Source organism: Phalaenopsis equestris, unplaced genomic scaffold, assembly GCF_001263595.1.
Source record: "Phalaenopsis equestris unplaced genomic scaffold, ASM126359v1 Scaffold001333, whole genome shotgun sequence".
NCBI classification, from domain to species: domain Eukaryota; kingdom Viridiplantae; phylum Streptophyta; class Magnoliopsida; order Asparagales; family Orchidaceae; genus Phalaenopsis; species Phalaenopsis equestris.
In genome coordinates, this window is record NW_018165772.1 from 223,909 (window position 1) to 241,763 (window position 17,855).

The 17,855-nt window shown below is 33.7% G+C and overlaps 1 protein-coding gene across 2 annotated transcripts; it reads left to right on the forward strand.

Annotated features, from left to right (window-relative positions):
• The first annotated feature begins 556 nt into the window (after positions 1-556).
• Positions 557-17,001, forward strand: LOC110034035 (thioredoxin-related transmembrane protein 2). Of its 2 annotated transcripts, XM_020738267.1 has the most exons (10): positions 557-782; positions 885-929; positions 1,065-1,121; positions 1,397-1,466; positions 7,106-7,147; positions 8,034-8,107; positions 12,114-12,184; positions 14,638-14,723; positions 15,272-15,372; positions 16,891-17,001. In XM_020738267.1, the coding sequence occupies exons 1-10, from the start codon at positions 606-608 to the stop codon at positions 16,948-16,950; spliced, it is 783 nt and encodes a 260-aa protein (XP_020593926.1). In that variant the 5' UTR covers positions 557-605; the 3' UTR covers positions 16,951-17,001. The 2 variants fall into 2 exon arrangements, with proteins under 2 accessions (XP_020593926.1, XP_020593927.1); XM_020738268.1 differs by lacking the exon at positions 7,106-7,147.
• The last annotated feature ends 854 nt before the right edge of the window (positions 17,002-17,855 follow it).

The window sequence follows — 17,855 nt, forward strand, 5'->3', positions numbered from 1 at the left end:
AGGTCATAACCCAGCTTTTCATGCTCGTACAAAACACATAAAGGTGGACTATCATTTCTTCAGTGATCATCTCGAACTCAAACACATACAACATGTGCATGCATCGACATGAAAGATGGACTTCAAAAAAGAAGACGCGGGAAGGAGAGACAGCGTGACAATTGTGGTCGAACGGAGACGTCGGGCGCAAGTGATCGATGGAGAAAAGAGGGGCCAGCTTAGAATGTAGATGAGATTTCGATGACTAAAATGTGTGGTTTTAGATTTAGGGTGATTGTTTTAAAATATTAAAAGTTTAGAGGTTTTTTTTTATTATTACTAAAATTTTAAGAAAAATTATTGCATTAGGACACCTGATGCAAATTTGTATGCGGGTTCCAATCACAGGGTGTCGTGTGGCAACCCGGGCTCAAACCGTGTATGTCAGCATACCCAAATTATCATGTGACTCCTTGTTATTTGACACCTGATACAAATTTGCGTAAGGTGTCATGATACAATAATTTCTCAAATTTTAAGGGGGTAGATGGGTAAAAACTCCTAAATTTATTTCACATTTGCAAGACAAATAGAACAGTCAACCTCCGAGTTTGATAGAGGAAGAGATGGCCGCGCCGGCGGCCGAGCTGAAAAATGGCAGCCATCCACTTCCATGGCTGAATATAGTGATCACCGAACCTTTCTACCTCCTCCATTTGCTCCTTTTCTTCTCATACTTCGTCGTGCGCTGCTCTGCCCTACAAGGCCTTTCCCCAGATCTCCCTCTTCAGCTACTTCGTCGGGTATTTCTTTCAACTTCCCCCGATCAGAACTTCTATTTTTCATCTGATTCGAGTTTGCAACTATATCTGTTTACGATCGCCGGATATTCCATCTTCTTACAGGAGATTCAAGCAGTCCTTGCGTTCTCAGTGTTAACTGCGGTGAAGGTATCGTGTTTTGTTTAGCAGCATTTAGCTTAATCCTATCAATCGGAACTTTGGGATTTTAGATTCTATTGGATTTATAAATTTATATTCAGTCCTGTGATGATTAAGTTCAGTGTTTGCTATAATGGTGTGTAGTTTGTCAGAGAGGAAACTTGGGAGGCTTTCATTGCTGATCTCTTATTCTATTCTAAGGTAAGCCTCGAGCCTCTGATATTTTCAAGAATCATTCTGTACATTTTTTAGAGTAATCTGGATTTGTTCATAAATGCAATACATTTACATTGAAACTAGAAAGGGGCATTTACAAACACACCACACAACTTTCATGCTTAGGGTTTATAAGAATTGCGTGGTATGTATGCAAACTTCCCAGCAAGAAATTGTGCCCATGAATTTACAAATGCTATTAAGTTTGCTGCATTGGAATTAATTATATGGTGTTTTTCTTCTGGATTAAACAATTGCAGGTCTTCCTTTTTGCAGTTACACTGAATATTGATTATCATGCAGCTTTCTGCTACTCAGTGGTTTTTGCAGGTATGTTTAATATTGATCTTTTCACAGAAACAGTTCAGTCAAACATTTACTATGTGTACATTTGGAAATAGTGATTACTAAGAACAGAACATTAGGAAATTTATATGATTGCCCTGTAATTGGCCAAAATAAAATAGAAAAAAACTGAATGCAAGCTATCTTTCATTTAAAATTAACTTATCACATTTGCCATGTTCGTGTTATTCTAAATTATTTGCTTTCAATTCTTTTGTGCTCCTAATTAGGGACATTTACATGCATACCACCCAATCCATATATATTTACATATCTAACGTCTAAACTTTATTTGGTGTATAGTTCCGCGCATATCCCGATTTGTTGGTTGACATCCACGGTATAAAACCCCTCAGGTCGGGGGTTTCGAATCCCCTCTGGCATAGTTGGCCTTAAGGAGGTGGTATTTGAATTATTAGACCCATTAGGGGTGGCTGGAGGCTTGTATAATAGCCTCTGACCATTCATTACAAAAAACCTAAAATTTATTTTTTGCATTTATTTCACCTAAATCTTTCATATCACATAAAAAATGCCACCATTTTAACATTTACAAAGCGGAATACACATTTTCAAGTATAGTAGCGTGACGTGTATGTAAAAATTGAAGTTTAGGTGGTAGATTGCCATTGCCGGTTGACAACAACTTTATATATGCTTAAAAATACAAGAATTTGATATTGCTGCTAGAAGATTTAATTTCCCGGCAACGGCGCCAAAAACTTGACAGCGGTTATAGATTTGATAAAGATGTATATAAAATATTCAATAATTGCAAAGTCACACTTATCAACGCAAGCATACGTATCACTCAAGTAATATAGGGCTCTAATGGAGTCTTGGATATCAATCCTACAGGGAGTAATATTAGAGTCTACGAACTAAGAGTTTAGAAAATAAATACTAAATCACAACAATATAATTTAAATTGCATATCTGTCACTAATAGACAATTAAAATAAATATATAATTTTAATAATTCTTACATAACTAATTTCACTAATAAAGTCTATAATGTGAAGTTCAATATATAAGAAATCATTATCATCATTCTCCTTATCAAGAAATTATAGTGAATGAATAGAGTGAATTAGTTCAATTTAGATTGTGTCAAATAGTAACATACATATTTTTTACCCTTTGGTCAAGGCATAAAAAACATTGACTAATCCTATGTTTGTTTACTGAATCTGTGGCTAGGCTGAGAGGATACCGAATCTCACTTCGGAGTTCCCACGAACATATTTTCTTTTGGTCATCGGTCCCAATCCCGGATGTGAAAAGTGGAGGGTTGTGTTAGGTAGTCGACAACCAGCGTAAAACTTGTTGAAAAAAATCATGACATGAATCATTTTGATCATTGTGTAAGTCCTAGGGCGTCTCATAGAAGCGACGCGCTGTATAACCTGAATACAGTGAAAAGTGTGCAAGGGCCGCTACACCGGCGCCCGAGTGTAGTGTCAAATAAGCAAGAGTTCTCACATTACGGACGAATGCGGGTAAAGAAGTTAGTCCATGAAACTAATGAAACTAATATTAGGATAAGATATTGGAATATAGGTACTCTAGACAGAGAAAACTACTCAGAACTCATGGAGAATATATGATTAAACTCGGAATTTATATATAAAAGCAAAGTCATACAAACTACAATAAGTAAATACCACTTATCTCTAATATCTCCCGAAGCAAACTCCTCGAAGTTTCTCTGAATCTTTTCCTTTCTTTATAGTACACAGAATTTTTCTTCGAAACAGCAAGGAGGAAGAAATCTCTCACTTTCCCTCCACTCTTACAATCTCTCGAAGAATTCCTCACAATCTAACCTTAAATTAAACTCTCTACACTCTCTTCAACTTCCTCCCCCCTCCGAACTTTCTCCTTTTTTCGGCCAAAAGTTTCTTTTAAAGTTGTAGAAGAGTTTATCCAAGTGTTGCTTAAACATCCCCTAAAAAATAGTCCATATTCAATGCACCTGTTGAGACAAGCCACCTGTTGAGATAACCGCCGATCTCGCTGTCGGCGGCCTTCTAAAATATTTAATTCAGAACTCTCGAGAAAAACCCGCTGTCGGCGCCCTAGTTCAAATCTTCATATTTTGATCATTTTCGCTCCAAATTCACACTTTTTTGCATCTTTTCGCTCCAATGACCATAATTCAACATACATGTACCAAAACATTAAAAATGCATTTTTTTAAGTGCAATATCATCAAAATTAGTGTAAAATAAGTATGAAAATCTCAACATATTTTCTTTTGGTCATCGGTCCCAATCCCGGATGTGAAAAGGGGAGGGTTGTGTTAGGTACTCGACAACCAACGTAACCAGCGTAAAACTTGTTGAAAAAAATCATGACATAAATCATTTTGATCATTGTGTAAGTTCTAGGGCGTCTCCTAAAAGTGACACATTGTATGATTTGAATATAGTGAAAAGTGTGCAACAACAGCTACAACGACGCCCGAGTGTAGTGTCAAATAAATAAGAGTTCTCACATTATGGACAAATGCGAGTAAAGAAGCTAGTCTAAAAAACTAATATTAAAATAGGATTTTAGAATATAGGCACTATCACAGATTAATTAATGGAATTAGTTGATATTATGATTCAAATAAAGATAAATGTATTATGTATTCAAGAAACTAAATGAGTAGGAGAAAAGACTAAGGAGATTTATAACTTTGGTTTTAAACTTTGGTATTCGGGTAAGAGTTGCACTAGAAATGGTATAGGTGTAATTATAGATAAGAGTTTGAAAAATAATATTGTAAGAATTAATAAAATTGGAGATAAAATTATAGCCCTTAAGATTATTATTGATACTAAGATTTTTAATATTATAAGTGTTTTATTATAAGTGCTTATGTTCCTCAAGTAGGTTTAGATACATGGTCTAAAGATAAATTTTGGAATTACTTAGAAGACTTAATACAAATGATACCTCTTGAAGAAATAATTTTTTGTTCGAGGAGATTTAAATGGACATGTCGATAGAGTGCTAGAAGACTTCAGCTATACTCATGGTGACTGCGATTTTGGAGTAACTAATGGAGAAGGTAGAACTATTTTAGATTTTGCTTTAGCGTATGATTTTGTTATTTTTGATATTTTATTCAAGAAAAGAGATGAACATCTTATTACTTATAAGAGTGGATCTAATAAAACACTATTATTTTGTTATGAAAAAAAGAGATCGTCGAGAATGTAAAGATTGTAAGGTCATTCCAATTGAAAATTTAAATACCCAACATCGTTTATTAGTTCTAGATTTTAAGATGAAAAGTTGTAAAATAAAGAATACTTGGACTCATCATCGTAGAATTAGATGGGGAACCTATAAGACACAAATACAATTATTTTTATGAGTAAAGTTCTAGATTTCAAAATTTGGGATGTTCATGAAGAAGCAAATGTTATGTAGGATAAAGTAACAAACGCTTTTAGACAAGTAACAAAAGATGTGTTTGGATAATCTAAAGAAAAAGTTTTAATAAATAAAAATAGTTGGAGGTGGAATAATAATGTGCAAAGAAAGATAAAATATAAGAAGTTATGCTATAAAAATTCGTTTAAATGTAAAAGCTTAGAGAACTGGGAAAAATATCAAACGGTCCGAAGAGAGTCTAAAAGAACAATCTGCGATGCTAAAAATTTTGCTTTTAATGATCTTTATAATGGATTAATTTGTAACATATTAGATCTCAATGGGGGTGAAAAATATATGTTTAAACTAGCCAAACAAAGAGAGAAGAAAAATAAAGATTTAACACAAATAAAGTGTATTAAAGATGAAAATCAAAAAGTACTTTTTTTTAGAAAAAAAATATTCAATAAAGGTGCGTGAGTTATTCTGATAAAATTTTAATGAAGTTTCTGAAAATACGATCGACCTTAGTGATAATAATAAAACGTTTCTTTTTTACCGTCGCATTAGTAAAATAGAAGTTGATGAGGCTTTAAATAATACTAAGGGTGGAAAGTCTATAGGATCTGATGATATCCCAATTGAAGTGTGGAAATATTTAGGAGATTTGGGAGTTTCTTGGTTTACTAAACTCTTTAATATTATTTTAAAAACTAAAAATATGCCTGAGGTGTGGAGGAACAGTATTTTGGTCCCCATTTTTAAGAATAAAGGGGCTGTACAATAGTGTGCAAATTATAGAGGAATTAAGTTGACGTGTCATACTTTAAAATTATGGGAGAGAGTAATTGAATATAGGTTAAGACGCACTACAAATATTTCTCATAATCAATTTGGATTTATGCCGGGCAGGTCTACTATGGAAGCTATACATTTATTGAGAGGTTTGATGGAGAAGTTCATAGATAATAAGGAGGATCTACATTTGATTTTTATTGATTTAGAAAAAGCTTACGATAAGATTCCAAGAGATATCATTTGGAGAGTTCTTGTGAAGAAAGGTGTTGATATGACTTATATTCAAGTCATTAAAGATATGTATACTATAGCTGTTACTTGTGTTCAAATTGAAGGAGGATTGAGCAAATATTTTCCTATTTCTATTGGATTACATCAAGGATCGGCTTTAAGCCCATATCTTTGTGCTTTAGTTATGGATGGTCTTACTGGACATCTACAGGAGGATGTACATTGGTCTATACTTTTTGCTAATGATATCCTTCTCGTGGATAAAACGAGAGAAAAAGCCCAGAAAAAACTTGAATTCTAGAGGTCTACATTGGAGTCTAAATGCCTTCATTTAAGTAGAACTAAAATTGAATACATGGAATGTAATTTTAGTAGTAGTAGCTCTAGTGACAGAAGTGTGACTTTGGGTGATCAAATTATTAAAAGGTGTGAACGATTTAAATATGTTGGGTTTGTTGTTCAAAATGATGGTGATATAGATGGGGATGTTAATAGTAGAATTTAAGTTGGTTGGTTGAAGTGTAGGTATGCTTCAGGCCTTTTGTGTGATAGAAAAGTACCACTTAAACCGAAAGGAAAATTTTATAAGACAGTGGTGAGACCTGCAATGCTTTATGGCGTTAAATGTTGGCCTTTAAAAGAGAAGCATAATAATAAGTTAAGTGTTGCCGAGATGAAATTGATTAGGTTGATGAGTGACTTTACACTTAGAGACAAAATGCGAAATGAATATATCCGTGATAGGGTTGGTGTAGCTCCTGTGACGGACAAAATTAGAGAAAGTTATTTTAGAAGGTTTGGTCGCATTAAACGTCGATCATTTGATGATCCGATTAGGAGAGTAGATGTTTTAGATTCGGCTTGTGTTAAGAAAGGCATTGGTAGACCTAGGAAGGCTTGGGCTTCTTGTATAAAAAAATGATCTTAATTTACTAGAACTACATGAAAATTTACTAGAACTACAATTTACTAGAACTACATGAAAATATGACACTAAATAAGACGCAATGGAGAAAAAGGATTCATGTAGCCGACCCCACGTAGTGGGATTAAGGCTTTGTTGTTGTTGTTGTTGTTGTAGGTGGTAGATATGTAAATATATAAAAATTGAGTGGTGTGTATATAAATCTTCCAACTATTTCTCATTCAGTAACTATTTGGCTGGTCCTCCACAATTTTATTTTGATAAATGAAGTTCTGCAAAACTTATTAATTGTTACTGTTTGCAGCTATCTTTATTTTGACCCAGCAACCGCCTTATGATGGAGTAGGTACTGTTAATATTCCTACTTCCTACATTTCAAGCGCTTGCTTTTACATCTTATAACAAGGTTGCTTGGCTGAAATATATTTTCTGACCTGATTTTGGTGAGGTTTAAATTGCATTGCAATTTCATGGAAAAGAAGTAAATATCAAATATGATTATGAAGCAATAAGCCAACTGATTCATTGATGCAGCAAATTTGGTGCTGTCTTTACTTTCTTCATGCTTATATTCATGGTTTTTTCACTAGTGATCTTTTGTCTAATTAGAAAGAACGAGGAGAGGATCATAGCACTTGTTATTTTGTTTTGTCTGGATAGATGATTTTGAATATTGTTTATTAAAAATGATAATTGCATAGATGTCTTTGAAGAAATCTTATGTAGTCAAGTATTTTATTATTACTCTATTTATTTAAGTGAAAAATTCCTTATTTTGGGCTTATATTGATTCTATTGATGAAGTATTCAAATTCCTTAAAAGGGGATGACTATATTTAATTATTTACTTCATGAAATAAAGATTTACTCTCATCCGTAAATTTAAATAATTTATTAAATATGAAAATAATAATAAAAAAGTTTATTTAAAATTATTATTCCTAAAATACTTTCAAAGTTAACGGTTGTTGTTAACTTAAATCATTAAATTCAACCTATGGAGTAATTTGGATCCATTTTTAATGATCTACGGCTAAAATTGAGCACTTCAGAATTTTCACTTTTTGATGTTTCCATCTGTTCACAAGCTAGGTGACAACAATCCCCTCACTTAAGATGGGCATGTTGTCATTCAATCCTCATCATCTTTGTATCATTTGTAATAATAATAATAATGCATTGTATTGCACCTATGTTTTCTCCATCCCTTTCAACATAAAATTCTTCTGCAGGCGAATCACGTCATTTGACACCTTTACAGTTGGAAACATTGCTTGCTGAAGGAAATTCCTCTAGATTCTGGCTGGTTAGTTACTTTTTCTTTCTTTCTTTCTTTTTTTATTATTTAAATCTTGGATGATTTTGATCTAAATGTGCTCATGCTGCTTGATTTTGATATTCTATACGCATCGGCAATAATCCTGCATAATGCTCTAGTTCTTTATGATTTATTTATTTGATTATTGATACCGAAGTTAACCCAAACTGCGACGCAAGACACAATTTTAAATGACTCTAAATAAGGTTACAACGGAGACTTGAGTAAAGTGAACAACTACCCAAAGCAACGCTGCAGGATAAAAGCAAACACACAACACATTAAGAACGACACAGACAAACATGACGAACAGGAAATCCAGAGTGGAGGATTATGGAGAGCTGCGACCTTGCTGGGAGAAGTTTGACAGCAGGTGGGAGGGAGGAAGAAGTTGCACTGCAGCTGGTTGGGTGTAGGGAGGAGGCTGGACGGCGCCCTGCAAGGGTGCAAGGGGAGTCTGGGAGCTGCTGGGGGTGTTGGAGTCGGGGAGCAGCAACGTGAAGAGGAAGGCCGGCCTAGAGAATGCTGGGAAGGGGTACTGCGGCTGCTGTGAGGAGTCGGAGGGACTGTTGGAAGTGCAAGAGATGGGGAACAACAGCAGGGAGGCTGGCCAGGAGGATGCTGGGAGCGGTTGGAGGCAGGACAGAAGCCGACTGTTGCTGGGGAATAGGGCAGGGGCTGTGACAGCCTGCAGGGAGACTGTTGGGATGAACTGGCGGCGGTTTGGAAGAACGGCAGGGGGTTGCAGTAACTATAGGCGTGCAGGGAGATTGGTGGGGCCTGTTGTAGGGCTGAGAAGCGATTCACAGTAGCAGAGAGGGTGGACGGATAGATAAATATCTCGCCATTGTTGAGCTATAGTCGGAGCACCACCTGAACCTATGGAGACGATCACCACCTCGGATGAGGGACCGCCAGAGCACTACCTCGACGTTGAATACTACCATCGAAGGGAAAATACCAAGGTTAAAACCTAAATTCAGATGCGAAAACAAGACCCCTCACTCTAAGCACATCATCCCTTATTTATAAAGAGGCTAGACTTACTTTAGGTAATGAAAATAAGAAAGGAGAACAAAATATAATCATGATTTCAAATTTTAGGGAAGGATTTAAACTAAGAAAGTGATAGAAAGGAAAGAAAGGAAAGGGAGGAAATGGAGGAAAGGAGATGAAAGGGGAATAAAATCTTCAGAAATTATGATTTGAAAATTCAATTTATGAAACGATTATAATGGAAATTTAGATTTATAAAAGACGAATAAAAATATTCAGAAATTCTTATTTGAAAAGACTTATATTTAGAAGGCTAAGAAGGAAATAGGGGAAAGGGGAGAGAAGGGAAAGGGAGAATTTTTCGGGGCCTTTACGGAACTGTTGGTCCTCCATAGCCCCCGCGCCAATTATGTTAGAGAATTTTCGAAACACATTGTAATCACCTTATTGTTTTTAAATTCATAATGCAATTGATCTCAATTATATATGAAGGATGAATATTAATCTTTAAATTTATATTTCATTTTAGGGGCCTTTACATTCATAGCACACAACTCTTTGTATTTACATATTTCAAACCTAAACTTTCATATTTACACACATGGTACTCAAATCTTTAATATTACATAAAAAATAACACTATTATTAATTACTATTTAAAAATGAAATACATTTTTTCATGCATAGGTTTAAATCACCAAAGTGCTATGCAGGTAAATATAAAATTTTAGGTGTGAGATATATAAAGACATAAGAATTGCGTGCTAGGTATGTAAATCTTCCTTCATTTTAACCAAGTAAACTTTGTTATAATATTTATAGTTGGCCAAAATTAATGAATAGATTCTATCAATTATTTAGTGAATTCAATTGACATGGGCATCCCTCCCGCACTGACACGGGACGTCCAAAGTAGAGGCGAGATTTCATCCCGCATGCGATACTCCCGCGATCCGGACGTGGGAGATGGGTCACGTGAACGGCTCTCGAATCGAGCCGAGCGGCTCCCCTTATGATTTCTTCCCAATTTTCAGCATCTTTCCTTAATCTTTCACTCCTTTCTAGTCCTTTCCTATATGTGTGTTGTATTAAGGATTGTAAGGAAGTTTTGTTGTGTTTCTGTTCAGGATAGCCGTCGACATCCTGTTTCTCTCTTCAAGGGTTGTATCTAAGGGTGAGTGGTGCTCAAAATGTATCTCTTTTCAAGGTGATGATTCTCCTTCAAGGGTCAAGTGGTGTTCTAGTTTTATCTTTGTCCTGATGTAGTATTTATCCTTTTCTACCCTTCCCTGTGCCTTCCTACATTGCTTCCCCTCCATCGAGTTCACTGTCTCGTTGCTGTCGTCCACGGAAAATTGTGCAGCCACTGTTTTTATTGCTGTCCCCTAACATCCAGCCTTAGTCCAACCATCCTCTCCCCCTCCTTAACTGTTGTCCACTGTTTTTCTAAACCACACGAACAACATCCCTGCAGCCTAGTTGTTGTCCCAGTATTTCCTCTACGCTGCCATGATAGTTCCCACAACCCAAAACCGCTCCTAGCCATTATTCCTTTATTGTCCTGCCTATCTATTCCCTTGCTACCATCTCTCTAGTATTTGTGTCATGTCTATTGTTATTTCTGATTTTCGGGTATCATGTTATTGTATTTTCTCTTTCAATTGTGTTGGTTGTAACAACCTATTGACTTTCATTAATAATATATATTTTTTATTTTTTCTATTATTATTTAGGTTAATTCTGATATCATGTCTTTGCATTTGTGCTTTTTAATAATTCTTCTAACTTCTCAATCTAGTTTGAAAATGTCACATTATGTATATAATATTGCTCTTAACTCTATAATATTTATGAAGAAGTTAGTTAGGGCCATAAAAAAATTGATTTTCTTTTTAAGTTGCATTTTTGTTAATTTTTTTATACACTTATCAAGATTGTATCCTTGTTCCGTTCATTGACTCTTAGCTTATGTGCTATTTCTCGTTAGCATGCTAATATAACCTTAAGCTCTTATACCAGATCCAATGTAAGATATTTTAGGATTTCTATTTGCAGTAGGGAAATTTACATACTTTCCACACTATTTTTTTGTATGTTCATATCTAATACCTAAAGTTTGATATTCACATTTATAAGGCTTTAGTATCATGGACCTATGCATGAAATGGTGTACTTCACTTCTAAAAAGTTAATAGTGGTGATATTTTTGATGTGATATTAAAATTAGTGTGTTCTGTATGTCAATATGAACTTTGGGTGTTAAATATGTAAATATATAAGAATTGTGTGGTATGTATTTAAATGCCCCTTTGTAATATTAGATGCATGTATGCTGTTTTTGCATTTATAATGCATCTCATTATATGTTTTACTATTGAATTTTAACCTTTGAGCATTTTACTGTACAAATACTTAATTTTTTGTGAATTAGTTATTTTTATTTTCTTCTTTTGCGGAAACAAGTAAGAAAAGTACTACTTCACTACCATGTTCCTTTCGTATGAGGTTTAGAAAGTTTCAACCCTTGTGAATTTTAAATAATTTGGTGATTAATTTTAACGGTAAATTATATCTAGGCATTGAAAAGGGGCATTTACATACATACCGCATAATTCTTATGTATGTACATGTCTAGCTTCTAACATTTATATTACATTCATAACACTAAAATGTTCAACATCACATCAAAAATATATTTATCATTATCTTTTTAAAAGTGAAATACACCTTTTCATGCATAGATTATGACGACAAGGTGTTAAGTGTAAAATAAGAATTGTGGTATGTATGTAAATTTTCATAATATTCTTTTGATCATAACAATGTGAATTGTGCAGATTCCATCTCACGTTATCATTTCATATCAATTTGAATCATGGTTGTTTTTCCAAGTTTCTAGTTCAATTTAATACTCATTTTCTGATCATGCATCAATTATGTGCTTTGATAAGGCTATGTATTTTTCTGTCATAATACTTGGAGTTGATTTTGCTTGCAGGTTGAGTTTCGTGTTTTATGTTCATCAGCGTGTATTCGTACAAGTCGTATTTTTCCTGATCTTTCCGTCATGTGAGTCTTCCTATACAAATTATTTTATATTCATACCACCCAAATGTCATGTATTTACACATAACACCTAAACTTTACTTTTAATATTTATACCACCCAAATCTTTCATACCATATAAAAAATATTACCATTTTAACTTTTAAATAGTCAAATATACCTTTTCATGAATAGGTAAGGTGTAAATAAATAAAAATTAAGTGGTATATATATGTAAATCTTCCATTAAGCACTCATTATTTTTGAGTTGACGCAGATTGTATGTCTTTAAAAAGCGATGAAATAGGTTAGTTTAAATTAGATCCAAGTCCCACAAGTTTGTCAAATAATTGTTTCAGTTAGCCATTTTCAAAATGTCATCATTAGCTCTCAATTTCCGTCAAGTTTTGTTTAGATTCTGTAAATTTTAAGAAAATAGTTTCTTTTTTTTTTGGGAATGACTTACATTTGTTCTTTGCCATGAATATTCTGTGTATTGATCCTTATTATGAATTTTTTTCTCACATCCAATTCTTGTTGAAAATGGATTAAATGAAAAAATGACGTTCAATGGGACACAATAGAGAAAAGAGTATCTGGTAGTCGATCCCATTTAGTGGGATAAAGACTTGTTGTTATTGTTTTTGTTCCCATTCTTAGGGGAGAAAATGGGAGGTAGCAGCCCCTATGGTGGTGCTTGGAGATTAATTGAAAGGAAGAGAGTTGTTTTACCCAAAATTTAAGAGAATTTGGATCATGAAAAATAGTGAGAAAGCGAAAAAAATTGGCTCGGGACATCCTAACTAATTTTTTTGGCTAGGATGGATCTTGAAGTTATTAAATTTACTTTTAGATGAGTGCAATATAATTTTTTATTAACTTCTCATATATTATACCCATTTCAATGTAAATCCAAATACAATGATTTTGAGGCCTATCTTGATGCAATTATTTTCCCTTTATTTTGCTAGAAAATCAGTGCAGATTGCGTTATATGAACTACAATATAGTTGTCTTAACTTTTCTACCTCGTTTGTTTGGATCACACATCTTTATACCCTCTTAAAAAATAAACAAAAAGTTGCAGTGACTATTGATTGCATCATAAGGGGAAAACTAGAGAATGATAGACAGAGATTAGCATTTTGCCGCCAATTTTTTCTTGGTGAGGAAGAAATAGAGCCAACGAAACATGAATCTTTGTGTGAAAAATATTCTAGAAGAGTATCATTTATAACTTTTCATAAAGTTCATTCCTCACAGAAAACTAAGGGGCGCATCAAAATTTGTTGATACTACTTATTTTCAATTTATTAAAGATAGTATGTTATAGTTGTTACTTATGTTCGAACACGAGAAGGATTGACCAAGTATTTTCCTATTTCAGTTCGATTACATCAAAGGGTCGGCTTTAAGCCCATGCCCTTTTGCTTTAGTTATGAATGCTCTTATTGGGCATTTACAAGAGGATCTACCTTATTGTATGCTTTTCGCTGATGATATTCTTCTTGTGGATAAGACTAGAGAGTGTTTAGGAAAAGCTTGAATTATTGAGATGCACTTTAGAGTCTGAAGGCTTTTGCTTGACTAAATCTAAAATTGAATACATGAATGTAATTTTTAATGATCTTTCTAGTGTTGGGGCTATAACAATAAGTGATCAAGTCATTAAAAGGAGTGAACCTTTTAGATATCTCGTGTCTATTGTTCAGAATGATAGCGATATAGATGAGAATGTTATTAGTAGAATTCAAGTTAGATGGTTGAAGTAGAGGAATGCATCAGGCCTATTGTGATAGAAAAGTATAGCTTAGACTTAAAAGGAAATTTTTAAAGATAATGGTGAGTCATGCAATGCTTTATGGCGCATAATGTTGGTTTGTAAAAAAGAAGCATAAAATTAAGTGTTGCTGAGATGAGAATGTTCAGGCGGATGAGTGGTTTTGCAATAAGAGAAAATGTGAAATAAATATATCCATGAAAGGGTTGGAGTAGCTCCAATGACATACAAGGTTAGAGTCTTCTTAGATGGTTTGGTTTGATCACATTAAACTTCAACCATTTGATGACCCTGTTAGGAGAGTAGATGTTTTAGATTTGACTAATGCTAAGAAAGGTATAAGTAGAACTAAAAAGATTTGGGGCATGTTGCATAAAAAATGATCTAAATTTATTAGAATTAAATGAAAATATGACACTCAATAGGATACATAGGAGAAAAATGATTCATGTAGCCAATCCCAATTAGTTGGAAGGCTTGTTGTTGTTGTTTGTTGTGAAGTTTTGCTTGTAGACGATCCATATGTTATTTGGTTGAAACTATGCTTGGAATTTCAGCTGATTATAAAAAATATTTGAATGGAATTTCATTTCTTACATCTTATATTATACAAGTCAAGTACTCTTAACTAATTTAGCTTGATGGAATTGATGTTGGTTGGTGATAAAACCTACTAATTGTTCAATTTCATTGGCAGATATTCGAATAAAAATGTTTCTTTTGGGATAGTAGATCTCGGTCACTTCCCAAACGTAGCAAAGAAGTTCGGAATATCTCTATCTGGTATGACATTTTGCACTACAACTTTTGATTATGTGACATCTAGGGCTGTAAATGAGCTTGAGCAAGCCCTACGCTTGTTTGTGTTCGGCTCTTTCCAAATTTTATCTTGTTTGAAATGCGCTCGTGTTCTAAATGACTCATGAATAATATGTTTTTGCTCGACTCAATTTGAATTTTTTTATTCGTTTCCGCTTATCTGAAATTGTCTTAAGTGATTTACAAAACAATAAAATTTAATATTTTTCTAAATGTTGTGTAAATTATTTTTTTATTATTTAATTACTTAGGGCCAAACGAGCCGAACAAGATCAAACAAGAATTTATTCGTGTTTGGCTTGTTTATAAATTGAGCTCAAAAAAGTTATTTGCATTCATGTCACTAAATCAAACATGAGTTATTTAGCGAACCAGATACAGGCTTTTTTTTTCCAAACGATGAGCTTTTTTGACAGCCCTATTTACATCACATGTATCAAATCTTATCTATTGTCTTCTAAACTTCAAAATTTAATTTTTCTCAGATTACTTTGCTTTTGTGTGCAAAACAGGTTCACATCCTACCTATATTTTATATGAAAATGCCGTGGAAGTTGCCCGGCTCCCAGACATCATCAATGGCTCCAAAGCTTTTAGGCCAGCTATTACTAAGGTTTCTCTCTTACCTAATTATGCTTCTTTTGCAAGTTCACCCATTTCCTACTATGGACATTGTTTTATATTGTTCCTTAAGATCTATGAATTGTTTGTAGAATGATTTAATTTAAGATTCTATAATGCTCCTAACTTGTAAAACAATCTAGGGCCTTAACTCGTAAGCACCGTCTAAGGTTTATAATGTAATTATTATTTGCAATGAATATAGTTCACTTGAAATTAATTTGGATTCACAAGTCAAATACCAGTAATTATAAAAAACTTGGCCATGTTAGGTGTAAATATAAAATACTGGGAGTAAACCAAAAACTCACCCAAAAAAGGGGCAATTACATACATAGCACTTAAAAGTTGAAACATTTCTATTTACAAATATATCACCCTTTCATTCATTTTTCAAATTACCACTCAAATATCAAAATTCACGAAGAAAACTTGATTCATATTTTTCATCGCACGAGTAAATACATCAGTTTGGTAGTTCAAAAAAAATCAAATGTTTGCTTGTTTTGTAAATGGCAATGTTTCGAGTGCCGTGTAAATAATTATCCCAAAGAAATAATGCCATAATTGATTAAGTCCGAAGAAAATAGAAATTTGAATTTTTACAACACAATTGAAATTCTAGATGCTGCAAACCTGACTAAGAACTATTGCAACGCTAATAATAAAACATTTTAGTTTGAAGATCATAATGGTCTTAGCCTTTACAAGGAGGAGATATCCGGAAGTTTGAAGCATCTGAAGGAATATCACATCCAACAAGCACACACAATTGAAAATAAAATTAAAAATTTTAGAAAGAATTACATACATGCCACTCAATTTGTATATATTTACATATCTAACACTTGAACTTCAATTTTTACATACACGCCGCCTCACCTAATATATGAAAAGGTGTATTTCACCTTTTAGAAGTTCAAATGATGGCATTTTTTCAAGCGACATGAAAGAGTCAGGCGTTAAAAATGTAAGAAACAAAGTTTAGGTGTTAGATTGTTAAATAGATAGGAATTGGGTGGCATATATGTAAATGCCTTTTCTAACCCTGTAGATTAAATGAGTATTACTTTGGAAGGCGATTTGCCCCTTCATCTTAAGGAGAAAATACAGCGTCCAGTTTACCAGACGTGTGGTCAACGGTCGATCGCACAACGCTGTTGGACGAACAACATGGTGCAATCCACGTCGTCTTCCGTATGTCCGGACGATGGACGTAATATTTTATCCATCTTAAGGCGGTGCGATCTTGTATGAGCTTGTATAACTCGTAAGTAGCGGCGCGATCTCTTGATACAATTAATAAGATACATTTATGAACTCATTGAATCATATAGACATAATGCATAACACTAATGTTTTAAGGATGTTAAAGAGAATGATTTGGATCTTGCAATTGAAGAATATATATGTAAGAGAAATATTATTCCAATTTTGTTTTAGTTGAAGTTTTCTTATTAGAAATTGGAGCTAACAAAATAGATTTTTTTTTTTGTTTGTTTGATTTCAGGGCCTTCTATGCCAGCATTTTGAGCTTGACAAGAAACTGGTTGAATACATATCAAATTGATTTTTATTTGGTAGATTTACATACATGCCACTCCATTGTTATAAGTTTACATATCAAACACTTAAAACTTTAGTTTTTACGTATCTACCGGCTTATTTATGCATGAAAGTGTATATTTTACTTTTCAACAGTTTAAATAGTCATGTTTTTTATGTGATATGGAAGATTTGATTGGTATAATGTAAAAAAAGCAAAGTTAAAACATTGGATATGTAAATACATAGGAATTGGGTGGTGTGGTGTGTATGTAAATGCGCCATTTTGTATTAATCATTATTACAATGCCAAGATTTACATAAAAGCCTCATCTGACTCTTCTGCTCTAGATGTAAAAGACTAAATGCTTCAGTATCATGAAGTTTGCAAGTATTTAGGGCTGTCAAAACGGCTCGTTGTTCGCGAACAACTCGTGTTCGGCTCGTTCGCTAAATTAACGAACCGACATAGCTTATGGTACGACACTCTTTCATTTAAACTATGAAAAATATGGGATCAGTTTGTTTTGGCTCGAAATACTACTATATATATATATATGTATATATGTATGTTAGCAGGATGACATGGAAGCATGCGCACCAAAGATTTATAATCAATTAAAAGTATTAATAAAGAAAATAAAATAAAAATTATTAAATTAGATTCAAATGATATTTTAAATCTTGCTCCAATTTTTAACATCTTATGACTACGTGATTAGGGTTGTCAAAACGACTCTTTGTTCGTGAACGGCTCGTGTTCGGCTCGCTAAGCAAACGAGCAGAACATGAACTCACTTTTTGAGCTCGAAATATAAACGAGCCGAACACAAGCTAAGCCTGGGCTCACTCGTGTTCAACTCATTTACACCCCTACATGTATTTCCTAATTTAAATTTAATCACAGTTTTTAATCATTAAATCTGTGGA

Coding starts and splice junctions, on each gene's coding strand:
- LOC110034035 (XM_020738267.1), top strand. CDS start 606: ATGGCCGCGCCGGCGGCCGAGCTGAAAAATGGCAGCCATCCACTTCCA. Junction 930..1,064: donor CAGTGTTAACTGCGGTGAAG/GTATCGTGTTTT, acceptor AATGGTGTGTAG/TTTGTCAGAGAGGAAACTTG. Junction 15,373..16,890: donor TTAGGCCAGCTATTACTAAG/GTTTCTCTCTTA, acceptor GTTTGATTTCAG/GGCCTTCTATGCCAGCATTT.